Below are 25955 nucleotides of genomic sequence, written 5' to 3'. Positions count from 1 at the left end.
AATCTTTTTCAATGAATGGACTTGCTAAAAGAACTTCCTCAGAGAAAGTTAAGACCATTCACTGGGGGTTTATTACTGTGCAATGCAAATTGTTTTCTTACTGCCCAGCCCTAAGCTCAATTCCCAGCCTTGGATACCACATTGGATGAGACCGAAATGGCTGAGCATGATGTTTCATGTATACTCTGCATAACCCACAGCGCTTCCAAGTGTACTGCAGATTGTACTTGGGGGGGGGTGCCGCATTTTGGAACAGATAGCTCTGTAAATGTCACCTTCTCATTAAAGCTAGAAATGCAAAATGTCTATCTGAATACTCAGAAGGTAGTCTATTATTCAGCTACTTGTGCATTGGGAGTCAAGAGGCTTATTCTCGGCTGAACACTCCTACAAATAGCAAATGGCATTTAAGAATGTGACTCTGAATGAGGACATTAATTGAATATTTTTGGGATCTGCCTCAGCCTAACACCAACATAGCAGTGGCCATAATTTGGATTCACACACCTTGACCAACTCAGATAAATATTGGAAGGCCTTAAGTTTCTCAGCGTATGTCTACACAGCAAGCAGCAACCTGTTGCTAAGCCCAGCTCTGTAGACTCAGACTTATGTGACGGCTCTAAAAATAGCGGTATAGATGTTTGGGCTTGGACTCTGACGCCTGCTCACATACCTACACATTGGAGCCTGGGCTCTAGCCATAGCCCAAATGTCTGTATCACTATTTTTAATGCCAGAGTGTGAACCCCACAAGGCTAAGTCTTTAGACCCGGACTCTGACACATACTGCTACGGACTGCTGTTTGCAGTGTAGACATACACTTAGTGCTTCTGTTGAGCCTGCAGACAGACAGAAATAAAACTAAATTATGCCATCTGCTCACATTGCCAAAGCTAACTGTGCAGCCAAAAGGGCCAGAAACTTCATTTGGCAGTGAGTGGCAAAGTGAAATAGATTTTGGAAACTGGAGCTGAGTCTCTCATAAGTACAGTACTACATTTCACACAGGTTTGGTTTTTGTTTCTGGTATAGTATCATAGATCTTATTTTCTTGTGGATTTGTATTACTTGAAGTCCCCAGCAGAGACTGTTACGGTAGGTGGATGCTTCCTGGGTGGAAGGCAGATGGGAATAATTCCAGGAAGGCTGATGGAACCTTTCTCCCCGTGAAGTATTATGCATAGATCCAGAAGTATTTAGCTGTTAGCAATCACAGATTTGTTCCATGAAATATAGCTTGTGATTGATTTCCCTGTTTCAATTTTGCCCGTAATTTACACGGAACAGAGAGCAAATATGCTCTAAAGTGTTCCTTTGGGTGGCCTTGGAGCAACATGCAGACTGCAGTCAGGATCAGGCAATGGGGGGAAAAGAAGGCTTATTTTATAAATTGATTACAGAAGCCAAGACTTTCAAAAACAAGAGCTTAAAGGTGGGCTCCTAAATAAGAAGCCTGATTTTTTTTTTTTTTAAAAGAGTATTGTGAAATGGGAGCTGCAGTATGCCCAGCAGTTTTGGAAAAAAAATACTTAGGCTCTATTTTAAAAAATCTTGGCTAAGATAGATTATATATGGCAATTGTTTTCCTTCATTGTGAAAGGTGCTATATCTATATAGATATACATTTATGACAGTTTGTGCATCTGTCTGTCTGCGAATCTGTCCATCTGTGAGTCCTTTTGTTCAAGAACTCTTCTTAAACAATAAGAGCTAAAACCACCAAATTCGGTAGGCAGCTTCCTCTTATCCTAACTTAAAAGCAAAGTCAGAGTTTGGTTGTTCCAGGATAGTGGGATGTGCCTGGAATCTAATTGTTTTCCATAACACAGAAAGGGAGGGGGCTGAAAGCGGGGACAACTGTACTCTGCAGTGACCACTGGAGCCAGTGAGCACAAGGGACAGTTATACTGCAGAGTGACCATAGAGGGGTGGCCGCACCAGGAAGAGGGTGGCCAGTTGGGGCCAAAGCTCTCCATATTGGTGGCAACTAGCCAGAGGTAAGTGGCCTCTGTGTCCCCAAACTCTTTCCCCCCAGCCCTCGGCCCCAGTGCTGGAACGGAGGTGGGTGGGAGGGGGGGAAGTGCAGCCTTCCCTCTATCCTGTTGGGACCGGGCTGCACAGCTTCCCCCCACAAGGAGCCGGAGGGAGCATCTGCAGTGCCTTCCTCACCACCACAAGTGGCCCCAGTGAGCCCAGCAGACCTCCTGGCCCCCTTGCCTGGGCCCCCCACGCTCTGGCCTAAATCCTGCACCCCCCAGCCTAAGCCCCTTCAAGCACCCAGCACCCTTCTCTGAGCCCCTTCTCACATCCATCCCTCTGTCCTGACTCATGCACCCCACACATCACCAGCGTCCTGCCCTGAAGGACCCAAGCAATGCCAGGAAAGTCTAGTTATTAAGTATTTCAGACATCTCTCTCCCAGAATGTGTAATAAGAATCTCCCACAAAATAAACAAATGCTAAATGAAGTGCAGTGTTTTTAGAGGTAAATACTAAGGATGTTCAATTTAGATTAATCAACTAATTGAATAGTCAATAAGGGCACCTCCACCTTTAAAATGTAGCAAGAGTCCCGTCGGCTCTTGCTACGTTTCAAAGGCAGTGGCACTGGGGGAACCACGGGACTCAAGCAGTAGACATGGTAGACTGCTGCCAAACAGTTAACTGAATGTTTACATTCTTTACAGCTGTGGACTTCTTCAACCAGATCAATATGCTTTATGGGACTATTACAGACTTCTGTACGGAAGAGAGCTGCCCGGTGATGTCAGCAGGTCCCAAGTAAGAATATTTGTTATACATCACTGAGAGGGTACAACTTCTGAGATCAGTCTCTGTTTGCAGACTTGTGATAATGCTCATTTACTCTTGAAGTAAAGGTGACGTACAGAGACAGAGAAAACGTGCCCTTTCTTCATGCTTTTTGATGTAAAAGAATGCCTGACACTATAGTGGGGTTGGCACTGGTGGTTAGGTTCTCATGCCTCCCCTTAGAAATATCATGAATGTCCAATTTTATCTTCCCCGGTGAGTTCTCTAACAAAATAGTCTCTGCAAGGCAGACTGGCAGTCATTTGATCCCTGAAGGGTTTGGGATACTGAAAGCTTTTCTTTGATGTATTTTAGTTCACTAGATATCGCAAAACTCATCAACCACTTAATCTGAACAGAAATCCCTCCACAATTGCTGAAGTTCGACTTATTTCATACATGCCATCTTGTACTTCTGCAGCTCTCCAGTGTTTTCTAGAACAATATGCAAGAAGCACAAAGTTTGAAGTCCTGAGACTGAGGCATGCATAGGGGGAGGGAGGGGCTAACAGTCCCACTAAACTAAGAAAAAACACTTATCCTGTCTTAAAACACTTACCTCAAAGAATCTCAGAGGGGTGGCCTTGTTCGTCTTTAATTTTTAAAAACAAAGGGTAGTCCTGTGGCTACGCCTTCACTTAACTAACTCTTACGCTAATGAGAACTATTCATACAGAATAGCTTGGAAAATGCTAGGGAATCGCTTGAGGAAAGAGAAGAGGAGCACCTGACTGGTGGTAGGAAGGAACTGAACAGGCAGGGTTGTCAGAGCCCACCGTAACTGTGCAACTTCAGGGGGCTCCGCAGCTGACCTGACGTGTACCATTAGGGGAAAATCCTTTGGATGACTGAGCGTGCGGCATGCTCGCACCTACTTGGGCTCGACCTGAGTAATCACTTGCAGAAGTATTACTGCTGTTACTGCTTATTTAATTTGATTTACATGCAACTTTCCAGTCAGTCACCACAAAAACACGTGTCCTGCTCTGTCGTTGCAACGTCCCTCTAGCAAAATTTGAAAAGTGCAGATCTATTGATTTTCACCGTAAATTTCTGACAAGACGTGCGTAGCACTATTTAGCTATATTAAAAGGGAAACGTATCTGATTAGTGATGCACACAGAATGTAGAATATAAATGGTTCACTGTTGCAAATCATGGAGACATCCAATCCATTTTCAAAGTAAAACCGAAAGGTTTGTTTTCAGATGCTTCTAAAATATGGAGTCAAACTGAAGATCCACTGGTATGTGAAAATAACGTTCCTTCTGGCATGGGCTTGGATTCATGTGCATCTGCTGCACATTATTAGTGTTAAGTCTATGCACATCTCAAGATAAGTAGCTGAGGTAATCCCTTGGCAGTGGACAGATTAGGCTAGTGCACTTTTTGACAAGGGGAATCCTACCTCATGTTCTGGGCAAGCCTTAAACGCAAGCAGCTTGTGGGTTTGAGGTCTCTGCTGTATTTGCCATATCAAATGTCAAGTAACCGTAAGCAGAACAAGCACTCTGGAAAGTTATTGGTCAGTACAAAGTATATTGTGACTGTAATATGTGTAATACAGTGGTGGTTAATAAACGGCTGCAGGCCGGATCCAGTTTGCCATTCCCAGCCAATGAGAGCTGCAGGAAGAGTTAACTGCAGCCTACGGGAGCTACAAGCAGCCATTCTTGCAGATGCGCAGGTAAATAAAGTGTTTGGCTAACCCTAGCAAACCATGTCCGGCCTGCGGGCTGCTTCTTGCCCACTGCTGGCTTACCAAATACTAGGAAGGAGGGGAAATTGAGTTATTGCTTCATTTTCCCCTTTTCTCGTTGGTTTTCATGCCTGCCAATAAGAACACACAGGAAAGAACACACAGCCAACATTTCAGATCTGGATATCTAGGGATAGGCTTCTAAGTCCAAATTAAGGTATTGTCATAAAAGTGGCCTTTTGTCCCCAGGAGTGAGTACTTGCAAGATCTCTCTGGCTTCAGTAAGATTTGCGGGTGCTCAGCACTTCTGTATTTAAGCACTTGAACAAAAGAGGCCTGAATTTAGCCGTGGAGAGTGTCCACAGATCCCAATTTTGGTCTGAAATAATAACCTTATGAAATTGCTGTTCCTCTGGCTTACACGTCTGCTGTGATAACAGTTATATATCCTCATTTGAATCTGCCACTTTAAATAGCTCCTCTCAGCAGTTCCTCTCTCTCATCAGTGTGCCAACTCGCATTTTTCTGACCTCTTCCTTTGCTCCAGTGTCCCTTGGCAAATGGGATAGCCAAATTAATATCTCTTCACGGCGATTTAAAGATGATTATATATAAAGGTCCTATATATGTACTAATGCCCTTAAAAATCTTAATCCCAGCCATCTAGCATGTGCGTTTTACTTAGTGAAGGTGATAGTTCTGTTCTACAGCCTTCACAAATATTGTAACAGGGTCGCACTCACCTCTCGTGAGTGACCCCCTTGGCTGAGTGTGTGTGCGCCTGCACTCTCTGCTTATGGTTACTCTCCGGCTGAGTCATACACAGTTGGCGCACCTTGAGCTCCAAAGAGAACTGACTGGCTCTGGTGCAGTTGCTTCCTTTGTATTGGCTTGCTGGGCCCTGATTGGCTGCTTCCCCTGCAGACACTCAGGCCTGCTAGGAGGTCTCCTCTACTGCTTTTTCTAGGGCGGGATGTGGGAGGGGGCCTTAGGGTCTACTCCACCCCATCACACTCCTCTCCTTCCTAATAGGAGTGGGGTGGTAGTTCTGTATGAGGCACTCTTCCATTGTACCCCATTTTGCCCCATGTTAGCAAAGTTTTCCCTCTCCCAGACTTCTCTGTCTGGAAGGCCATTAGTTATAGCCTTTCTGTGCCCTGATCTACCAGGGTCCTTGTCTCTCAGACTCCTGAATGTGGAGTCTCTGTGTTTCGTAGTCATACACTGTAGGGAGCAAACACTCTTTTTCCTGCTTGATGAACTGGAGCTCTTCACTCAGATGCTCATTCATGAACTTAAGATCCCCTAGTTCCTGAACTCTCTGTTTATGGTGGCTCTCCTGTGAGTCAACCGAGTCACACACAGTCTGCACAGCTCAAGCTCCAAAGAGGAACTGACTTCCTTTATACTGACTTGCTGGGTCCTGATTGGCTGCTTCCCTTGCAACCAGTCTGGCCTGAGTGGAGGACCTTTCTATTGCCTGTTCTGGGGCAGGATATGGCAGGACCCCAAGACCTCCAGCAGGGGGCCTCAGGGCATAGCCCAGCCTGTCACAAATGTACTTTTTTTTTTTTAAGTGTGTGTTTATATAGAGATTTCTGTGGAGGAGGGGTAGGTCTTGTTATCTTTAGTGCATGGCATATTTTCATATTTAGGTAGAATCATTTGCATATATGTGAATGGAAAAAACAATTAACTAATATGTCTCAATCCTGGTTAACCCTAACAATGTCATTTGGGGCTGTTTGGTCCTACAGCTAGTCACTGTAAATGCCATATTTCCTATGCTACGCACTAAATATAATTGTGTCTCTATTATAAAATGATCCATGAGCATTACAGAGGATTGTGGATTTTTTCTCTTCTTTATGCCAAAGAGGCTTGATCCAGCTACAAGGTTGAATTTTCCTTGATGGCAATGGCATGGTATGTTTGTTTTATTAGTAGAGATGTAGGTGCTTGCTCTCACACGTGTGTCAGTGTTTGAGTCTGGTTTTAATCTTCCATCTTTCATAAATGTCCTAGTATCACCGCTCTATATTTTGGGAACCCTCTAAAGAAGTTTCAGACCCAGTAGAGTGATTTCATTAATATGTTTAATCATAAGCAGATTAACACTTATTTCATTAGCTTCATGGGTTCTAGAAGTACCACATGTAATGCTGCACTCAGCCAGTCAGACTTGGGGATTGACAGAGTATTTGAAGATTATCTCTGCACATTTCCACTTACAATATGTGTTGTGCCAGAGAGTATCTCTCTGCTGTTTTCTCAGAAGTCATCCAGTTAATGCTCAGAACTTGTCAGGATACAAAAGCTAAGCAGGGTCAATAGATGCACAAAAGACCTCAGAGCAGTACTGGGCAACCCAGACTAGTGAGTGTGCCACATGAGTGCCCTTCTTCATCACCTCAGTAGGCTGCAAGACCGTTGTGACAAAGACTGTGCTTTGTATGAAGAAATATTTCCTTTGTTTAGCTTTATATCTGCTGCCTGTTCATTTCATTGGGCGGCTCTAGTTCTTGTGTTATATGAAGGAGTAAATAATACTTCCTTATTCATTTTCTTTACACCATTCAGGATATAGGCCATTATCATATCTCTCCATAGTCATGTTTTCCATGCTGAAAAGTCTGTCTTTTTAATCTCTTCTTGTATTGAAGTTGTTTCGTACCCTTAACCGTTTTTGTTGCCCTTCTCTGCCTCTTCCAATGCTAATATACCTTTTTTGACCAGAACTGCATTCAGTATTCAAAGTGTGGGCATACTATGGATTTATATAGTGGCATTATGATATTACTGTCTTATTGTCTATCCACTTACTAATGGTTCCTAGCGTTCTTTTAACTTTTTTGACTGGTGCTATACAGTATCTAGAGAAGTATGTAAATAAATGTTAGTTTTATTTACTATCCTAACTGTTCTGTTGTAAAATTTATTGTGAAAAAGTTTTCATAGTTGCTGATTTAACTGACAAAATGCTTGGAAGTGTTTAAAACAGGCTCCCTCTGTTTAAATTTTGTGCAAAATGTAGTTGTTGTGTAAAACAAACATATTTTACTCATAGTTAATCATAGAAGTGTGATAAATAAAAACATTCTCATAATTTTCATTCTGGAGCAAACATCTTAAAACAAACATTCCCCTGCTGTTTGCCACTCAAACATCACAGTACTCTGCTATTGTGTTAAGAATAGCAATGATAGTGACGAGGCTATTTTCAGTACAAACTGAAAAAATGAAGAGTAAATTTAAGCAGTTAAAAGTTAATAAGATGTTCTTAAATTTTTTCAGTTCTGATAATTTTAAGATCAGATTTGTAGGAAGGTAACAATGTTTTCTCTGAAGGCACATAATTTTAAACTGGCGGTATCATTCTCCCTTGTATTTGGGGAGAACTGGTGCTTGCCTCTAATACAGCTCTTTGGTTCCTTTGAGACAGGGGTGGGCAATAATTTTTAATGGGGTGCACTCCAAGATTTTGATAAGTGGTGAAGGGCCACACTTCTGTGGAAGAAGCGCGAGGTCTGGGATGGAGGTTGGATGCAGAAGGGAGCTTGGAGTAGGGGGATTGGGGTGCAGGAAAGGGTGTGGGGTCTGAGAGGGCATTTGGGTGAAGAAGGGGGTTGTGATCTGGGGCAGAGCCTTGAGATGCAGTGTCCAGGAAGGGGTATGGGTGCAGGAGAGGATTCTGGCCTAGGGAAGAGACTGTGGAAAGGGGTGCAGGGTCTGGGAGGGAGTTGTGACCTGTAAGAAGCGGGAAAAGGGGTACAGAGGGTTTGGGTGGTGGCCTGGGGCAGGCAGTTGTGGGGGGGGGGGAGTGGGGTGCCAGAGGTAGGCTCTGGCTGAGAGGTGCTTACCTAGGCGGCTCCCTGCAGGAACCTGAGGCAGGCTCCCTTCCTCTCCACTGAAGTCTCAGTCCACTCGCTGCTCCACATGGTTCAGCTCTAGGCATGCTGGGGGGGGGGGGGGGGGGGGAGAGAGAGAGAGAGGGAGGCTTCACATTCTGCCCCAGAACCTGGCTAATGGAAGCTGAGAGATTTTGCTGGAGGATGGGGGCAGCGTGCAAAGTCTCCTTCCTCCCTCCCCAGCAGCCTAGAGCAGAGAGCAGCCAGCTGTTTTAAGCATGAGCTGCTCTTTGCCTAAGGGTTCTGTCCAGGTGGCTGGGGGCCAGATCCAGTGGCTTGGTGGGCCAGATGCAGCCTGCTGGCAGCCTCTTGTCCTCTCAAAGCAGGAGTGGACTATTGCACTGCAGTGCTCAGCAGTTCTCCTCATTCCTACATTGGCAGTATGTTGACTCCGTTGGTGGTAGGGAAGGACCTGGAATGAGTGTCTCCAAAAGCATTATGAAAGTTGAGTTCAGTCCTTAAACAGAAAGAGAAACCATTCCCAGGCTTTTGTATTAATGGCTCAATTGGGTGCTTACGAGGTGTCTTTCCTTTCTCTTCCAAACCAGATATGAGTACCACTGGGCAGATGGAACAAACATAAAGAAACCAATCAAATGCTCGGCACCAAAGTACATTGATTACCTGATGACTTGGGTCCAGGATCAGCTGGATGACGAGACACTGTTTCCATCCAAAATAGGTAAAAATGAACAGTGAAATAGGGTTCCTGTTGGAAGAGACTATTAAGATCTCTCAGCATTGAAAAGCTTGTGTAGTTTTGTGTCTGAAATTACAGGAAGGTAAAAGTATTGATTAAATCCCAAAGGGAACTTGGCAATAAATAGAAACAGTGAGCTGTTGAATGTTGTTAAATGATTAGTGACTGACATAAGATAGTTAAAGAAGACTGTATTAGGACTCTGAAAGGTACTTACATCTGCTTAAGCAGTACAATTTGTGTGTCTGGCTATCAGACATAAAACATAACTGAACTCTCCTTAATAAAATCTTGTTAAAATTCAGGAAGTGGGAAAAGGATAGTTCTATTTAATAAGCAGCTGTACTTTCATTTAGTCTTCAGCTTTCTCTTTTTAAAAAGAGTATTTCTCCTAGAGATATAGGAGGGGAGGAAACGTAATTCCAACCTCCGTACCCTAGGGCTGTGTCTACATTGGTGTGATCTTGCGCCAAAGCAGCCACTTTTGCGCAAAAATATGCTGCCTGTCTACACGGGCGGGGAGTTCTTGCGCAAGAACACTGATGTTCTAATGTGTGAAATCAGGGCTTCTTGCACAAGAACTATGATGCTCCTGCTCAGGAATAAGCCCTCTTGCACAACTGTTCTTGCGCAAGAGGCCAGTGTAGACAGGCAACATGAATTTTTTGCGCAAGAAAGCCCGATGGCTAAAATGGCCTTCAGAGCTTTCTTGCGCAAGACTGCATCTATGCTGGCACGGATGCTCTTGCGCAAAAGCACATCTCTTGCGCGAAGGCATATGCCAGTGTAGATGCTCTCTTGCGTAAATACTCTAACGCAAAAATTCTTGCGTTAAAGAGTATTTGTGCAAAATCTTGCCAATGTAGATGTAGCCTATCAGTATCTTTTTGTAAAATATAGTTTTCCCCAGCCACCAAAATAATTTTCTGTGCAGAAAAGACGCATAGCCCCTAGGAGACATTTCCCCTATTGGTTCAGCTTTGCACCCTTGATTCTGAATATAGAACTTATTGCTTGCAAGTAAATAGGGAAGTGTTGTATGTTCGGAGGAGGCTGCTTTAAATGCATGGCACTATTTAGCAAACGTTTAATGACAGTCCACTTTAAAAAAAGATCATCTGTCAAAAATAAATGGCTTTTGTTTTTACTTGTTCATGGTTTTAGCCAGATGCAAATGAACGTATGAGAGGTTTTGACTTTAAATCATCCCTCTTCTCAACTATCCCCTGCGCTGCACATTGCAATGTAGAACTTGTTGACAAAATGCCGTGGAGCTGTTGGACACAGCGAGTGGGGGAGAGGAAAGCCCCTTTGATTATTATTGACAGTAATGTTAATCGTGTTTCAAGTTATTTAATATTTATCATACTGTCGTGCGCAAAGGGCTCGGATCTCCATTTTGCTTGTGTCCTGTTCAAGTATATATATGTAGACTTCATTTAATAGGATTGGGGGGGGGGGGATATATTTTGGAAAATAGTGACTCAGAAAATGAGTAACGGGGTTATAGTGTAGATAAGCAAGTGAACATGCACTGCCAATGTGATGCAGTAGCGTAAGTGCAAATGCAATCCTTAGATGTTTAATAAACAGGGAAATATTGAGTAGGGAGGCTTTATTAGCCCAGTATAAAAGACTAGTGAGATCACCCCTGACTTACTCCATCCCGTTCTGGTGTCCACACTGTGTAAAATGTACATTGATAAATTGGCAAGGTTCAGAAAAGAGCAACAGGAATGATTTGAAGTCTGTCATATGGTGAGACACAAAAGAAGCCCAATCTACTTTATCCAAGATGAGGTTGAGAGAGAACTTGACCATAATGGCGAGAAGATTTTTTATAGTAGAGGACATTTAATCTATCAGACGAAGGTACAGGTTGGACCTCCCTCTTCTGATACCCTCAGGACCTGGCTTTGCCGAACGAGGGGAGGTCCTCCCCAACATGGCCCATGCTTCCTGTGGCTAGGACTCTGGCTGAGCCCTGCTACTGCCTGCCTGGCCGTGGCTCCTCTGGAGCTCTGTGGCTGCCAGAACTTTGCTGCTGCCATGGCTGCTGGGGCCCAGCAGCTGCTGGATGGCCAAAGCTTCATGGCTCTGCGGCCGCTGCTGGTCCCTGCAACCTCCTGGCAGCAGGGACCAGAACTCCCTGCTGGGCCACCCGCCCCTCCCTCAACATGGGACTCCTAGCTGAGTTGTGCCCTCACCCACTGCTCCTGCCACAGAAAGGATAATCATTGGAACAATTGACCCAGAGATATAGAGAATTTTCCATCACTTGAAATCTTTAAAGTAAGAAGGGGATACCTTTCTGCAACACATGCTCTAGCTCAGCTAGGAGTTATGGGCTTGATGTAGGAATCCATGGCTTGTGTTAGGCAGCTGATTGTAATAGTCCCCCAGCTTTAAAATCTACGAAGACACAGTCTTAGCCCCAAAACGCTTACCATACATTTGTTTCTTTTTAGGCGTTCCTTTCCCAAAGAACTTCATGTCCGTGGCGAAGACCATTCTGAAGCGTCTCTTTAGAGTGTATGCTCATATTTACCACCAGCACTTTGATCCAGTGATCCAGCTGCAAGAAGAGGCACATCTTAACACATCCTTCAAGCACTTTATTTTTTTTGTTCAGGTAAACTAGCATAAGAATATTATGGTAACAATTGCCTTCTACTCTGAAGACAGAATGTACTAAAATGACCTTACAGACAAATATCATGTTTTGAGTTTTCTAGCAGTTGGTACAGGAGCTGGTCTTTTTACATAATTGACAACTCTAAGACCAAGATGCTACCTTATTGGTATTCTAGTGTATAATTATTACTGTAAGTATTGATCGAGTGCAGTAGTGATTTATGAAGTGTTTCCACAAGACAGACAAGTACAAAAGAAAACCTTTATTCGTGGCCAGTAGAAGAAAAAATGCAGAAATTAAGCTGCAGAGTGTGCATTTACTGTCTGCTGCTATTTTTCCACCAGGGAAGAAGCCCTGTAGACATTATAAAAGGGGGAAAACTGTCTGAGCTGCATTGTTGGATGCAGAATAGGATCTGAGAAAGGACTTTACCAAGAGTGAAGTGAAATCTTTTTTGAATATGGATCTACCAGGCACTTTAGTGAGCACACTAATTCATTTCACATAGGTTTCTGAACAGCCTTTTGATGATTATAAGAATGTTTAGTCATTGGTGACCTAGACTGAATTTGAATCACCTACCTAGAAATTAAAGCTAATAGGTAAGCCTGGACTTTAAGATTACAAACTGCAGAGTAACTTTATACTTAAACGCTAAGTTGATACTAATGCTCCGTTACCTGTACAAGTAAAATGTTTCCCCCCCCCCCTACAGGAATTCAACCTTATTGACAGAAGAGAGCTGGCTCCTCTTCAAGAACTGATTGAAAAACTGACCTCTAAAGATAGATAAAAGAAAGTGGATTTGTGGAAATCACTTGCTTCTTTAAACAAGCGCGCAGTATTTTTTTTTTTTTGGGGGGGGGGGGGGTGTTCTGTTTTGAAAACAAAACAAAACCTTGTTCTGTTCTTACAGGCGGCCAAGATTCATTCTTTGTGCTTTTATTAGGGGAAATCTTTGTCTTTTAGTGACATGCAGTAAATGGGATTTTTTTTTTCCTCACTGTGGATTTTTGGTAGATTTTGAGTGTTTTTATAAAGGAAGTATGCTTGTTGGGGGATTTGACACTGCTGGTGGATGGGTTCTGTTTTGTGTCCATTGTAGCCCATTCTCACGAAGTCCCTAAAAGACTTACATTCTCTAAGTGCCTTGGCAGACTCACTTCTGAGGTGCAAAGCACACACAATATTGAACATTGCTGGAAAAAGAAAATACATCCTATCCAGGACACTTACTGATGCTTGGTTAATACGTATATGCTTAAAGTACAAAAGCCATAACTTACTTAAATCAGTGATCTCCAGCTTTTAATACAAAGTATCATTTTTTAAAAAGAGGTGAATATGGAGCGTCTCAAAAGTAGGTATTTCAAATCCCCCCCAAAAGTAAAATTTTATAGTGATGGTGACACCACAGGTATTATCCTAATCACCAGATCTAAATGATAAAGATTTTAAAATCATGGACAGTTCAGAATAGCAGAGGGCTGGCTCTCCCTTTCACTGTAGTTTTTTCGTGCTTGTAACTTATTTATTCTGTTAATATAAATATCAGTTCAGGCCAGTCTAATGTATTATAAGTTTCATTACATCCTTCAATACCATTTCCCAGATGAGCCAATCACTTTGCAAAAGTGTATTTAGTGAGAAGGAAAGATCTATTTAGTCTAATAAAAAGACATGTAGGTAACATGAAGAAAAATCTCCTTTAGAATCCCCTGGAGTGATGCTGTTTAAACACAAATAGTAAAAAGCGCTAACTTGAGATTAGAGCTTAGAGTCTCAAGCTTTTTCACCAGAGAACCTCTCTTTGCAGAAAGACTGCCTTGTGCACCACTTCCTGGTTGCAATCACAATGCCTGCATCCCATCTCATTCGTAATTATATGAAGTCTCTGGCAACTTCAGCAATTGTTTACATGGGGAAAGTTACATTGTCATATTTGTATATTTTTAGCAGTCTTTAGTGCGACGAATGCTTTTGTTCTTTTTGAGGAAAAATCACACAACCTCCTTTTTCTTTTATTTCCTCTCTCCCTCCATTTCTGGTCCTGCTTCACTCGAACTGGAAACTTGGAGAACCAGTACCATGTGACAAGGCATTTCCATGGGCCACCACCAAGTGGTCTACTGACAACTAATATGGACATTTCTGTCCTGCAGCTATGTGAAACTCATGCTTTCTTCAGCTTCATCAAAATGTTTCTTTAAGATATATGAATCCCTTGCATGTATGTTGGATGATCTATGCCTTGGATTTATAGGTCAAATTACAGTGCATGGTGTAGTTGGCCTTAAGGAGAGGCTGCCAAGAGGTAGTGGAAACAGTTGGGGTTGGGTTTTTTTTCCCTTTTTTGTGATGTCTCTAGATCTGAAAGATATTCCTCAAAAATGGGGAGTGGGGTGAAAAGGAGTAGCACCTGCCATTCTTTTGCTTTCTTCTATTAGAAATATCAGGTCTTGTCTACCTATTTTTTTTCTGGATGCCTGCTTGAGATACTTGAGTGGGAACTTTTTGAAGCAACAGTTGGAGGGTCAAGATGTTGGAAACTTTCACGTAGATTGATTTTCATTCAAATATTTGAACAAAAAAATCCCATCCCCTCTCAATTGCCGATGTTCCAGTCTCTCCCTTATGTGAAAAAAAATCAAACAGAGCCCTCATCTTCTTTTGAGAAGACCTTTGAAAACTTCCTACATCTGAAAGAAGTAAAAAGAGCAATTTGTTTTCCTATTACTGGAATATTCACACCCAGCATTTTACCAACTCACTCACTGATCCAAGGATTTATAGGCTCTGGCCTAGTACTACTAGGAAGAGCACAGCATTGTGTAGATGACTTCAGGAGGCCATATGGCCAGTGGAATGTTCCACAGCAAAGGCATCTTGGGTGTGCATCAGATTATCTGACTATATGTCTGATTGAATGCACTCCTTAGTGTCAGAACATGTCCGTTTTTAGGCTGCTATGTACTGGTTTGCACAAGAACCAGTCCCCCACTTCTCATTCGAGTATTGGAGGTCCCCTGTGCTCCCCTTCATCCTTGTAAGCAAACTGTGCTGTGCCCATCAAAGGGACTGGTTTTTGTCTCCTATATTGAGTAAGATAACAGGGAACTGTATGCTTATCTTGCTTGCACTGTGCAAGTTGGTGCCTGAGTACTTTTTCTGTGTATTTGTGAGTTGCTTGGAGGCTATTTCTGTGTGGGATGGGACAGATAACTGATCCAGGTACTAAATCCAATTTCAGAACTCGAGCCATAGTTAACTGTAGATCTGTTATGGTCCAAGGGTCTTTTAGTTACTGGATAATTAATAGATTAAATGGCTCTGAAACCTTTCTGTTTTGAATTACGGTGCCCATAAAGGCATCCATCTGAATATTCGGAAGGCAGAATCATCCCCTAAAATTTAAACAGAACAAACTCTTCTTCAGATTTGAAGAAAACCACATTTTTAAATTGCACTTGGGTCTGTATCCTTTTATGCTTTGCGTTAGTCTGAAAAAGTTTTATAGCTGAAGATTGGGGGCTTATAATGGAAATAGACTGACAGGCTTTTACTTGTATGGAGGCGTAAATGATACCGCTTTTAATAGCTAGCAGCATCTGCATCGTTAGTTTTCATTTCCACTGAAAACAGCTTTGCTGAACTTACTGTGATCAGAATCGGTTTACAGGCCAGTGTGGGTGTTCAGTGTGCAGATTATGCTTCTGGCAAGATGAAAAATATTTTGATCATTGCTAATCTTCTCTCATCTCTAGGAGACGCTAGGCTTTGGCCTGGTCTACATACAAAATTAGGTTGACAAAAGGCAGCATATGTTGGTCTTATTGTGCATGTGTCTTCACTTAAATTCAGCTCCCAATGTCGTAAGTGCCCTGCTGTGCCAGCTTAATAACACCACCTCCCTAAGTGGCATAGAGCCACGGTCGAAGTGATTAACTGGACACACTGAGGCCCTGTCTCAACTCACCGGAGGATTGACGCTCTGGCCATAGATTTTTCTGGGGTTCAATTTAGAGGGTCTAGAAAAGACCTGCTAAATCAAATGCTGAGGGCACCTCCATTGGTACCAGTACTTCTCACTGTCGCAAGGAGAAAGGGAAGTCGATGGGAGCATTTCTCCTGCTGTGAAGTCGCCCCAGAAAATTGACGCCAGGCTTGTCAACTCCAGCTACGCAGTTCACGTAGCTGGAGTTGCATCCGCTTTCCTCCATCAGTGTAGATCTGGCCTGAATGTAATCACCTCATTCCTTATGTTGGCTACTGCTGTCATCTAGCAGCTGCCTCGCACTGATTGCTCTGGCTGGCATAGTGAATTCTGTGGCTGAGGTGGCACAGAGGCCAGACGCATGTCGGTGAACCCCTCCCCTTCAAGCCCCATGAGTTTTGAAATTCCTTTCCCTGGCGTGGCACGCACCCCTTGCAGCTTTCCATTGGTCAGTGCAAATGCTTAGCTGATGATGCTGAGCTACATGCTTTGGATGTGCGCCTGCCTGGAGTACACAGGAGGCATTTGATCTGGGCCTTTAGGGACACGAGGCTGTACACAGACAGCTCTGAGCTCCCAGTAAAAACATGGTCATCTATGAACAGATTGCTCAGGGGCTGCAGGAGAAGAGAGATAACAGGGAGCTGCAGACCAGCTGCATGAAAGCCAAGGACCTGTGATAGGCATGTCAGAAAACCATGGAGGCCCACAATCAGACCACTGCCAAGCTACAGACCTGCCACATTGACAAATTGCTGCATGCCATGTTTGGTGGAGAAACCATCAGCCCCTCTAAAAGCACTGAGGATACCTCTGAGGAGCCTGAGTCACAGACCTAGGCTGTGAACTATGAGGAGGAGGTGCTGGATGACGAAGAGGAGAGGTTTGGCAGGCACTGGGGATCCAACTGCCCAGCAAACAAGGGCCAGTTTTGTTTCCAACACAGTTCAGCCAGCCTCACCCGTTGAACACAGGTGCAGGGGATGAAACCTCAGGTGTGTAGTTTTTTTCACTAACAGAGACCCCGTTCCCCAAGTAGCAGGACACTTCTTTAGAGTTGTCGTTAATTTCTAGCACAAGTAAGAAGGAGTGGTACAACCAAGAGAAAGAGAGTTGCTGTTGCATTTCCTTCCCCTCTAGAGTTGAGGGGGGCATGCCGAGCAATTTGTTTATGTGCATGGGCCGTTGCATGAATCCTCTGGAGAAATCTCAGTGAAACTTTTGCGGAGGAACGCTGCAATCTTCTGCCAAATGTTTCTAGGTAGGGCTACCTTACTTCTAGTGGTATGGTCGGACACTTGCCCATGCCACTTAGCGATAACATCAGCAGGCACTATTGAAGTATGTGGGCTAGCAGCATAGAGACCTGGGCAGCTTCTGGACAACAGCAGCTGCTGTGTTCTGTCTGACTCAGGAGTGAGGGAGTAGCTAAAATCACCATCACCCATGGAATACGGTGCCAGAATTCAGTGCTCTTGCCCCATACTGCAAGAAGCATGCAGTTGAGCAATTCTTCCTTCATTGCCCCTTACTGTGCAGGACTGACACTGTGCACGAGCAGTGCTGAGTAGAAGTGAGAATGCAGTGCTGAAAACGTTCGGGGTACATTGGGATGGAGTTCAGCACGTGGTGTTTCGCTTTCCACATAGTGAATATGTGGCATTATCTGCAATCTGCTACCATTGTGGTCTTCCCCGCCTTACCTGCAGAACACCTGCGTCAGATAAGGAAGAGAAAGAAGAAAAGTCAGGATGACACGTGATCCTGCAAGCCATCGGTGCATCGGACTGTGGGCACTGGCACAAGGATGATCATTGCAGATAGCCTGGAAGCTAGAGTGGAGGGAAGAAAGGCCCATGAAAAGGAGAGGGAGATGCATGAGAACTGAATGGGATGTCTCAGGCTTCAAACAGAGATGCTAAAGTCTCTGGTGCAACAATCCTAGGCAGCCCATTGAGAACTCAATATCAAGGCCCTTCTGCACCCCACCCCAACATTCTGTGTAGCATCATGGGTTGCCAAACTAGCCCTGGCACTCCATTCCGGGCCACATTTAAAAACAAGCACAGCTTTGCACACAGTGACCTATAGAAGCCTTGGTTTGTATCTTTGTAGCTGAAATGGACGTGAATGTTCTTTCCTCCTTCCTAAGTTCTGTTCTCTTGATTTAATAGACTTCCATTAAGTTTTAAATGCATTTGCTTTTTAAATGTTTGGATTTTTGTTTTTGGTTTTTTTTTTCCAATTTTGTTACAGAATAAAAGTCTGTTATTTGGAATCCTAATCTTTATAAGTTCACGGCATATGCTGGCTAGTGTTCACACTTCTGAAAATCACCAATTGCCAGTTACTGTACAGCATCACACAACTCATAAAATCATTCACAAACAAAATGAATTGGTGGATTAACAATATTATATTCCTATATATACAGCAGTCGCCACACAATTTGTTGTAGACTGCCAAATAGTAGTGCTAGGTTGACCACAATACTACAACACACTGCACTCTGGCTCACTATTAAAATGGTCTTTCAAACCTTCCCTGAGCCATATAGCTCCACAATGAGATGTTGCAATAGCTGAAATTCAGCAGACAGCTGCTCTACCTCCACCCTGTTGGAAACTTTTCTTCTTTTGCTTCACAGATATCATACAGGATACAGCAGGCCGCTATCGTCATTGGGATATTTTTCTCACTAGATTCCATCTTGTGAGTAAACAACACCAATATCCTTTCCCATCTCCAAAGGAAGTCCTCATTCTACACCTGCTGAACTGGTAGTTCAAGCATTCCTTGTGTTGTCACTGTGGCCGTTATATGGTTTCATGAGCCAAGGGAGCAAGGAATAAGCTAGGATAAGCAGGATCGCTGTTGGCATTTCAACATTCCCAATGGTAATCTACCGGTCAGGAAAGACAATTCCTGCACACAGCTTTCTGATCAGTTCTGTGTTCTTAAAGAAGCAAGAATCATGCATCTTCTTTGATCAGCCCACACTGATGTTGGTGAAGCATCTCACCAGCTCTTGCATAACCCTAGAAAAGTAAACTGTTCTGTTGATGCACTCTGTGGCAAGGTGGTCTGGTCCCAAAACTGGAATATGCATGCCACCTGTTGCCCCACCACAGTTTGGGATCCTCCTGCAGAAGCATCTGCTATACTTTGCACACTGTGTTTCAGTGTTTCAGTCCTGCATAGCAGGGCAGGGATGAGCTCAGCTAACAGATGCAGGAACGTGGCCTTGCACATACGAAAGTTCTGCAGCCACTGCTCATCATCCCAAACCTGCATCATGATGCAGTCAGTGCTTGTTTCTTGGGCCCAGAAGTGGTGCTTCACTACCTGCAGCTGCTCTGTGAATGCCAACAACCACTTTGATTGGGTTCTCGCTGTTTCCCACAGCAATTTGTTATCCAAGGAATCAAGTTCCCTGCACCTCTTCTTGCAGTTCTGCAGTTACAGAAGCTCTTGCACCTTGTGCTTGCAGTGCTCGTTAAAATAGTGCAGAACTGTGCAAGATCTGTGCTTTTGTTAGAGATGGTTGACAGCAAGGAGAGCTGCTCAAGTTTCTTGGATTTTGGGAAAAAAAAGTCTCAAAGATTGTGGGATACAGATGGCATATGAGATAGACAGTTGCAAACTGGAAAGTTGAGCCCATGCCACTCAGTTATCCTATGGAACTCCTTTCTGTCACATTATGCATTGCCACAACTTCTCAAAAGATGCTGGATGGTTGTGAGTTGGGATATTATCCATGATGAACCACAGTCTGCATTGATACAAGTGCTCCTGGAGGGAAATATATCACTGATGTTTGGTGCCCCATATGCACGCAAGCAATATACTAAGTGCAGCGGCTGTATGCTGACATACATTTGCAATGTAGATGTGGCCATAGTTAGTCCTGTGCTGTATATGGAGATGAGAAAGGTGTGTACCTGATAGCTCCTTCAAAAAACAGTTGACATGTTTATTTGGATTAGCATTCTCTATTAAGATCTTGCAGGCATGGAAGACATTTTTTTAAAAAGCATGGGAGCCGTAAAAGGTGTTTGTATATGATCTAATGAGAAACAGAGTTGAAAGCTTAATATCCCAGGTTTAAAAGCAGGGATTTACTGAGTAGCAGCTCTATTTATTTTGATGGTCTGTCTCCTCACTCTTGTTATTTGATCTCTTAGAACAGCAGCTATAAAAATTCAAGACACGCTTCTGCATTTCACACACTCTTATATTAGAATTTAATGTGTAGAACATTAGTCTTACACAGGCATTTTATTCTCCTGATCCATTTATTGTTTGGCCTCTAGAAGGCCATTAATTCTGTCACTATTCATACACATAATGTTGGCTCTTAAAACTACATTACCTTTGAATAGGGAAAACCAACTTTGCAATTAAGACATCAATAGCATGCACTAAATATGAAATGTAGATTGTGAAAAGTGGCTGGTGGAAACCTTTTTTAACACTAACTTCTGTATATATACTTAAAAGTCTGGAGATCACTGTCTGAAAGAAAGCTATTTGAATATATTTTAATTATACTAACCGTGAAGCATCTAGATGGGGTGCATAGGATAGAGTATCCCTTTTGTGTATTATACTTAACAGCTTTTAATTTTCATATGTTTTTGCAAAAGACTTGGGACCAGAATTGAGTGTGTTTACACCTGTAAACATGGGCACATCAAAAGCAAAAGCCGTTTTGGTTTTTAAACTCAGCTGGACTTTAGTAAATTTGGTAACAGAACAGTATCTCTGAAAAAAACAAACCACAGTACTAGGCTAGATCCATGTTAGCAAGGGATACTCTGTTACACATTTTATTTTGTTTTGATATTAAACATTGGAGCATTGGGCTTTGTTGGTACTGGGAGCAGAACCATGCAAGCCATAACTGACCTGGTGATGCTTCCTTTACAGGTTAAGGCCTAACAGTTTAATAAGGTTTTTAACAGGTTTTGCTCTTTTTCAGCTACCAGCATGTTTGATCATATTGGTGATTTGGGTGGTAACTTCAAGAAATAATCTACCTTAAGATGAGACCAGTGCTGGCTTACTCGACTACTTATGTTTTGCTATCTTATGCCAGAGCTGAATTTGATCCCAGGAATTTATATAATTAGGATGGTAGATTAATGCCAGTTACAGAAACATTTAAACTCTTTTTTTAGTGAAGACAGGAATCAAAGTTACCTGCACAAGTGGAGAAAATATGCCATGTCGGATTGATGCTGGTAGCTGAACTGATGTCCAACATAGTAGATGGGAAGAAATAAAATCATTTTAAAAGAGGCACATAGCCTGTTTGCAAGTGTCTCAAGTTTATTTTACTGCTTACTATGCAATGTAGAACTTTGAACTTTTGCATTTACCTTAAGATAAAAAACGAGGGATACTGCTGTCTATTTAGTATTTTGGAACTGAGCACTCTCTCTGAAACTCATTTCACAGGTATAAGATGCCTATTTGCTGCTACTGACTTCCTTTATCTTTCAGATTCCTCCTTTTTCTTTCTCAGCCCCTTTACCCTGAAGCGCCATACAAAGATTTATTAAAAACTTTTCATTTTGAGATGTTCTTTGTGCCAGCCAACAGTGATGATTTTTTTCTGGAGTGCTATATTACTGTATGTAAAACAGCAATTTTCAGCTGGACTGTTAAAAGTATGGCATGACTATAGACCTGCCTGTTTCTTCCACTAGAAAATTCCCACTGTTATGTAGAGGCTTGTTTTCTTGATGGGTAACTTCATTTGAGTTTTCCAAACTGAATCACTAGAATTTTTAATGGCAAGGTTCTAAAACGGTAAAAGTTTTAAGTTTCATCTTTTTAGTAGATAACTAACATGGACATTCTGAGTGTTATGCACATTTTTTCTCTCAAAATATAGTTTCCTGTTAGCAATTGAAGACTGCAAAACAACTAAGTTTTTTTTAATAGTTTTGTTTTTAGAACTCTCCTTAAATTATTCTTCATAGATGACTGTATTTTAGGAGAAATTATTTTTATAGCCATTAAACTACGCATTTTTGTACATGTGCAACTAGGACATTTTGGGACACAAGTCTTGGAGGGAACACTTATTCTTTGCTGTTTTTGATTCTTCCTATATGCTGGAGTTGTTACTGATAAATACTACCACTGGAAGCAATACCTTGATGTACAATGGAGATGAAAGAAGAATGCAATAAAAGTGAATGAAGTTTGAATAAAAAGTAATTGCCAGAGGAAAAAGGGTATTGCAAAAGCAACACTATAACCTTCATATTCACTTCTTTATACATCTTAAAGCAGCTGGAAGTAAAAATAGATGTAAATTATAAAATGCAAAATGGGAATCCATACTGTAAGCTAACTGTGCCAATATTGCTTCAGTTTGTAATCATTGATTGGTATTTTAGTTTTAGATCAAAACAGCTTTTGATTAAAAAGAAAAAGTTGAATGTCTGAAAATCTGCAACCTGTTTGAGAGATGTAAATAATGTATACAGATTGCTGTATGTGATGGGATGAAAAAATATTTAAATTCTAGGATTTTTCAGTAAGAAAGTGAATGCTGTTTATAAGAAAAAAATAAATAGCTATGTTTGACCATGATTGTCCTTTTTCTTCCCAGACATGTTTAACTCAAATTTTAGATTTGTAGGTAGAACTCAGTTAGTTATATAGCTGTATATTGTACACATATGAACATTCTATCTACAAATTAAGGCTTTGTAAATAACTCATCTGAATTTGTGAATATTTGTATTACAGGCAGACCCAATAGCAATAAAAGAATTTCCTTATTTCATGACTTGAAATGATAATTTAGAAAAGGTGAGAGAAACCTGAAATGTAGATTGAATCAGCACTGTACCACGTGAGAAGACTCACTGGCCCATTGACTGAAGTGTTGGCCTCCCTACTGGGATTATTTTGAATGCTTTTTATGACAATTATTTTATACAACAGATTGCCATTTAAGTCATAACCATGGCATTTTATACCAATTAGAACAATCCACATTCCCACAATGTATTCAGCTTGTGCACTAATCTGAGATTTCAGATTTTACTTTTCACAACTGCTTCTTACAAACCACATCATCTCCCCTTAGTCCACAGGTAAGCTTGGCAGCAGCCATATTTCTTGGGTTTCAAAGCCTTATGACATCCAGTCCTTTCAGTACTCCAACTCTTTGATCACTCCCCTCCTCCCTACCTGCTTAAGTAAGCTAACAAGAATGCTTCTGCCCTTTGTATTGTCTATTAACGCTGTAAGCACTTTGAGGTCAGGACTGCCTCTTACTATGTATAATAGTGATAGAAATGTAGCCGTGTTAGTCTGGGGTAGCTGAAGCAAAATGCAGGACAATGTAGCACTTTAAAGACTAACAAGATGGTTTATTAGATGATGAGCTTTCGTGGGCCAGACCCACTTCCTCAGATCACTATGTATGTATGCTATCTAGCACGTTGGAACACCAGTTTCCAGTGGGGCCTCTAGGCACTACCATACTACAAATAATAAATATCTGCCAAATTAGAGTTAATTTTAAAAGAATCCGAATAGCAAATCACAGACATTAAAACATTAAACAAGAAAATGACAAATCATAGCCCATATATTAACTAGTATTGGTACTGTACAAGAAAGTTGGTCACCTTAAGTGGCTAGCCAAAATTGTCTAATATAGTTCCTTTTGTACACCTGGGTTTATATAACATTTTCCAATTTTGTGCTTTCAGAAAGCGTTGAATATTGTCATGACTTAAATCACCTGCATGTAACTCATGGATTCTAAGAGTTGTCTTGATGAACCTTAAGTGGTAACTAACTACATGACTGCTCCTTGGAGACATTTTTGATGCCATTATCACACTGTCTACAGTGGCTCAGGGCAGACTATCAAATGCAGGGCAGATATCCCAAATTGGTGATATGTTCTATAATTAGATTTCACCAAGACAAATACAAACTCTTAAAGTATTACAAGGGCTTAATAATGGAGTCACAAAGTCTCTTTACATACTGCTACCCAGACAAGATGGACTATGTAATAAAATAGTCACTTACAGGAAAAAACAAATCACAAATGTTCCAGGTTACTCCTACTCTCAAGCAACCAATTAGGTTGAATTGCATCCTAGATCTCACACCAAGGACAATTCATGTACCAAATTCCATAGTAAACGATCAAAAGGTTTATTAGCTAAGAAAAAGAAATGAAAGCTACTGAGAGGCTAAACCAGGTAAAAATATGTACATGTAAATCAGAGTCTATAATCCCAAATGGAAGCAAAGCTACAGTAATCTGTCAGTTTCCCAAAAGTGTCTGAATTTCACAGAATGATTCTGGGGATCTCCATCTTCTCATTTAGTTGTTCTGCACTGCTACAATCTAAAGCAGTCCAGAGATGAAGGATTTTTCTCTGTATCCATCTTTCCAACTATCCTAATCATTGAACTGTGAATGCCCCACACTGACCACTTGCTACACAGCCCACGCTCTCAGTTCCTATTGGCTGGAAACAACCAATCAATAGGAGCTGAGAGATTGGCCTTAGGGTATGGCAAGCCTCTCCCTCTCCTGGAGCTGAGAACCATGTGGAGGGAGCAGCCTGCAGTTTAAAGTGATTTGGGGCTGCAGCAGGCAGGGAGTCCAGCCTGCCTTGGGGGTGCTGCAGGGCTGCTGGTCAGGAGATACTTAGGTAAGTGGCTCCCAGGCAGAGCCTGCCTCTGACACCCCAGCTCCTTCTGCACCCCAACTCCCTCCCACACGTCACCATCCAAACCCCCTGCACACCCTTCCCCCATGTTACAATTCCCTTTCAGATGCTGTACCCCCTCCTACACTTCTTCCCCAGGCCAGAATCCTCTCCTGCACCTATCTATACTCCCTCCCAGGCCCTGCACCAGGTCAAAAAATCCAAAATCTTTGAGTGGCCCCCCACTAAATATTATTGCCCACCCTTGTTCTGGGACAGTCTGCAGAGTATGAGGGATTTTAATGTTTTCTGCAATGACATTCTAGACCAGTTTTCTTAATCTCATTGTATTTGAATTGTAAATCGTATTTTAGTTTTATCACATTTTAAAGAGATGCTCAATTTAATTGTTGTGTATTCTTAAAAATCATAACCTGTAAGCGTTAAACTAAAGGCTACAGGTAGCCTTTCAAAGGAGCCAATATGCAACCATTTAAACAGCTTTCAAGGGAAGGGTGTAAGAGAGCTACTTAAAACCATAATGCTATTTTACTCCATGTATGCTTTTGTAATCCCTTCTGTAAAACTTCCTTCTGTACAGCCCAATTGAACAAAAGCTTTTAGCATTTAATTTATAGACGCCAGCACCTGGATACATCTCAACAAATCCAACTATTGGGGTCAACAAAAAGCACACAAGAAATAAATACCTGTCTGAAAAACTGCACGGCTGGGAGGTCAAGTATTTTGTTCCATATTTAGATGCTATATCTTCATGCTGATATCCAAATTAAGAGAATGGTATTATAAATTTTTAAAATAAAACCTGCATAATTTCTTTGTTTCTAATTAAAAGACTCACTGATAACATCTAAACAGTTTACATGAATTTCAAAACACCTCATATGTGTATTTTACGTGACCTGCTATCTAAGAGCATTTTGGAACACTGAGGATCAAATGAGGTAAAGTGATCTGTCCTGAAATAATCTACACATTCAAGATTTACTGTATTGCAAATGCTTAAGAATGGTACCTATCCCATAAAGTTAGACTTATACCAAAATTTAAAATCTGAGAAAGTACCCCTCCAAAAAAGTTCTTGATATACACACTACACAATTTAATTCCAGCTGCAAGATTTGTAAACAGAATTTTCATACTTGAACAAATTGGGCCAGGGGAGCACTTGTAATGGTTTAATTGCTTTAATAAGCAAGCTGCAGCCACTTCAATTTAATTGCTTGAGCACTTGGCCAAATCTGTTTAATTAGGCTTCTGGAAACATTGAGTTCACAATGGGCAAGCTTGGAGATTTAACAGAGCTATAACAGTCACTTCTAGACTAGTTTAGTTGTTGTTTATATGTAAATTTAAAGTGTATAAGCTGGCTCCTCTGGAGCATGTGCTCTGCCTCCTTTCTGCCCCTCTCCCGCTTTGCTTTTGCGGAAGGTGGGCACAGGGGGAGTAGGGAAGGCTGCTGCAGAGCAGCCTCTGTCTGCAGT

General features: G+C 42.0%; 1 protein-coding gene across 3 annotated transcripts in view; it reads left to right on the top strand.

The window, feature by feature from the left end:
- Window positions 1-22352, top strand: part of MOB1B (MOB kinase activator 1B) — a 70058-nt gene extending 47706 nt beyond the window's left edge. For 2 of the 3 annotated variants that reach the window (XM_075929429.1, XM_006137033.4), the window contains exons 3-6: window positions 2692-2785; window positions 8971-9104; window positions 11591-11754; window positions 12473-22352. In XM_075929429.1, the coding sequence (XP_075785544.1) occupies window positions 2692-2785; window positions 8971-9104; window positions 11591-11754; window positions 12473-12550 (470 nt within the window). In that variant the 3' untranslated portion in view covers window positions 12551-22352. The other variant, XM_006137034.4, reaches the window with a different exon arrangement.
- Window positions 22353-25955: the final 3603 nt, after the last annotated feature.

The sequence above is a fragment of the Pelodiscus sinensis genome, chromosome 5, assembly GCF_049634645.1.
Source record: "Pelodiscus sinensis isolate JC-2024 chromosome 5, ASM4963464v1, whole genome shotgun sequence".
NCBI lineage: Eukaryota > Metazoa > Chordata > Testudines > Trionychidae > Pelodiscus > Pelodiscus sinensis.
The sequence above is the reverse complement of the archived record's forward strand: the minus strand, read 5'-3'. Positions and strand labels throughout refer to the sequence as shown.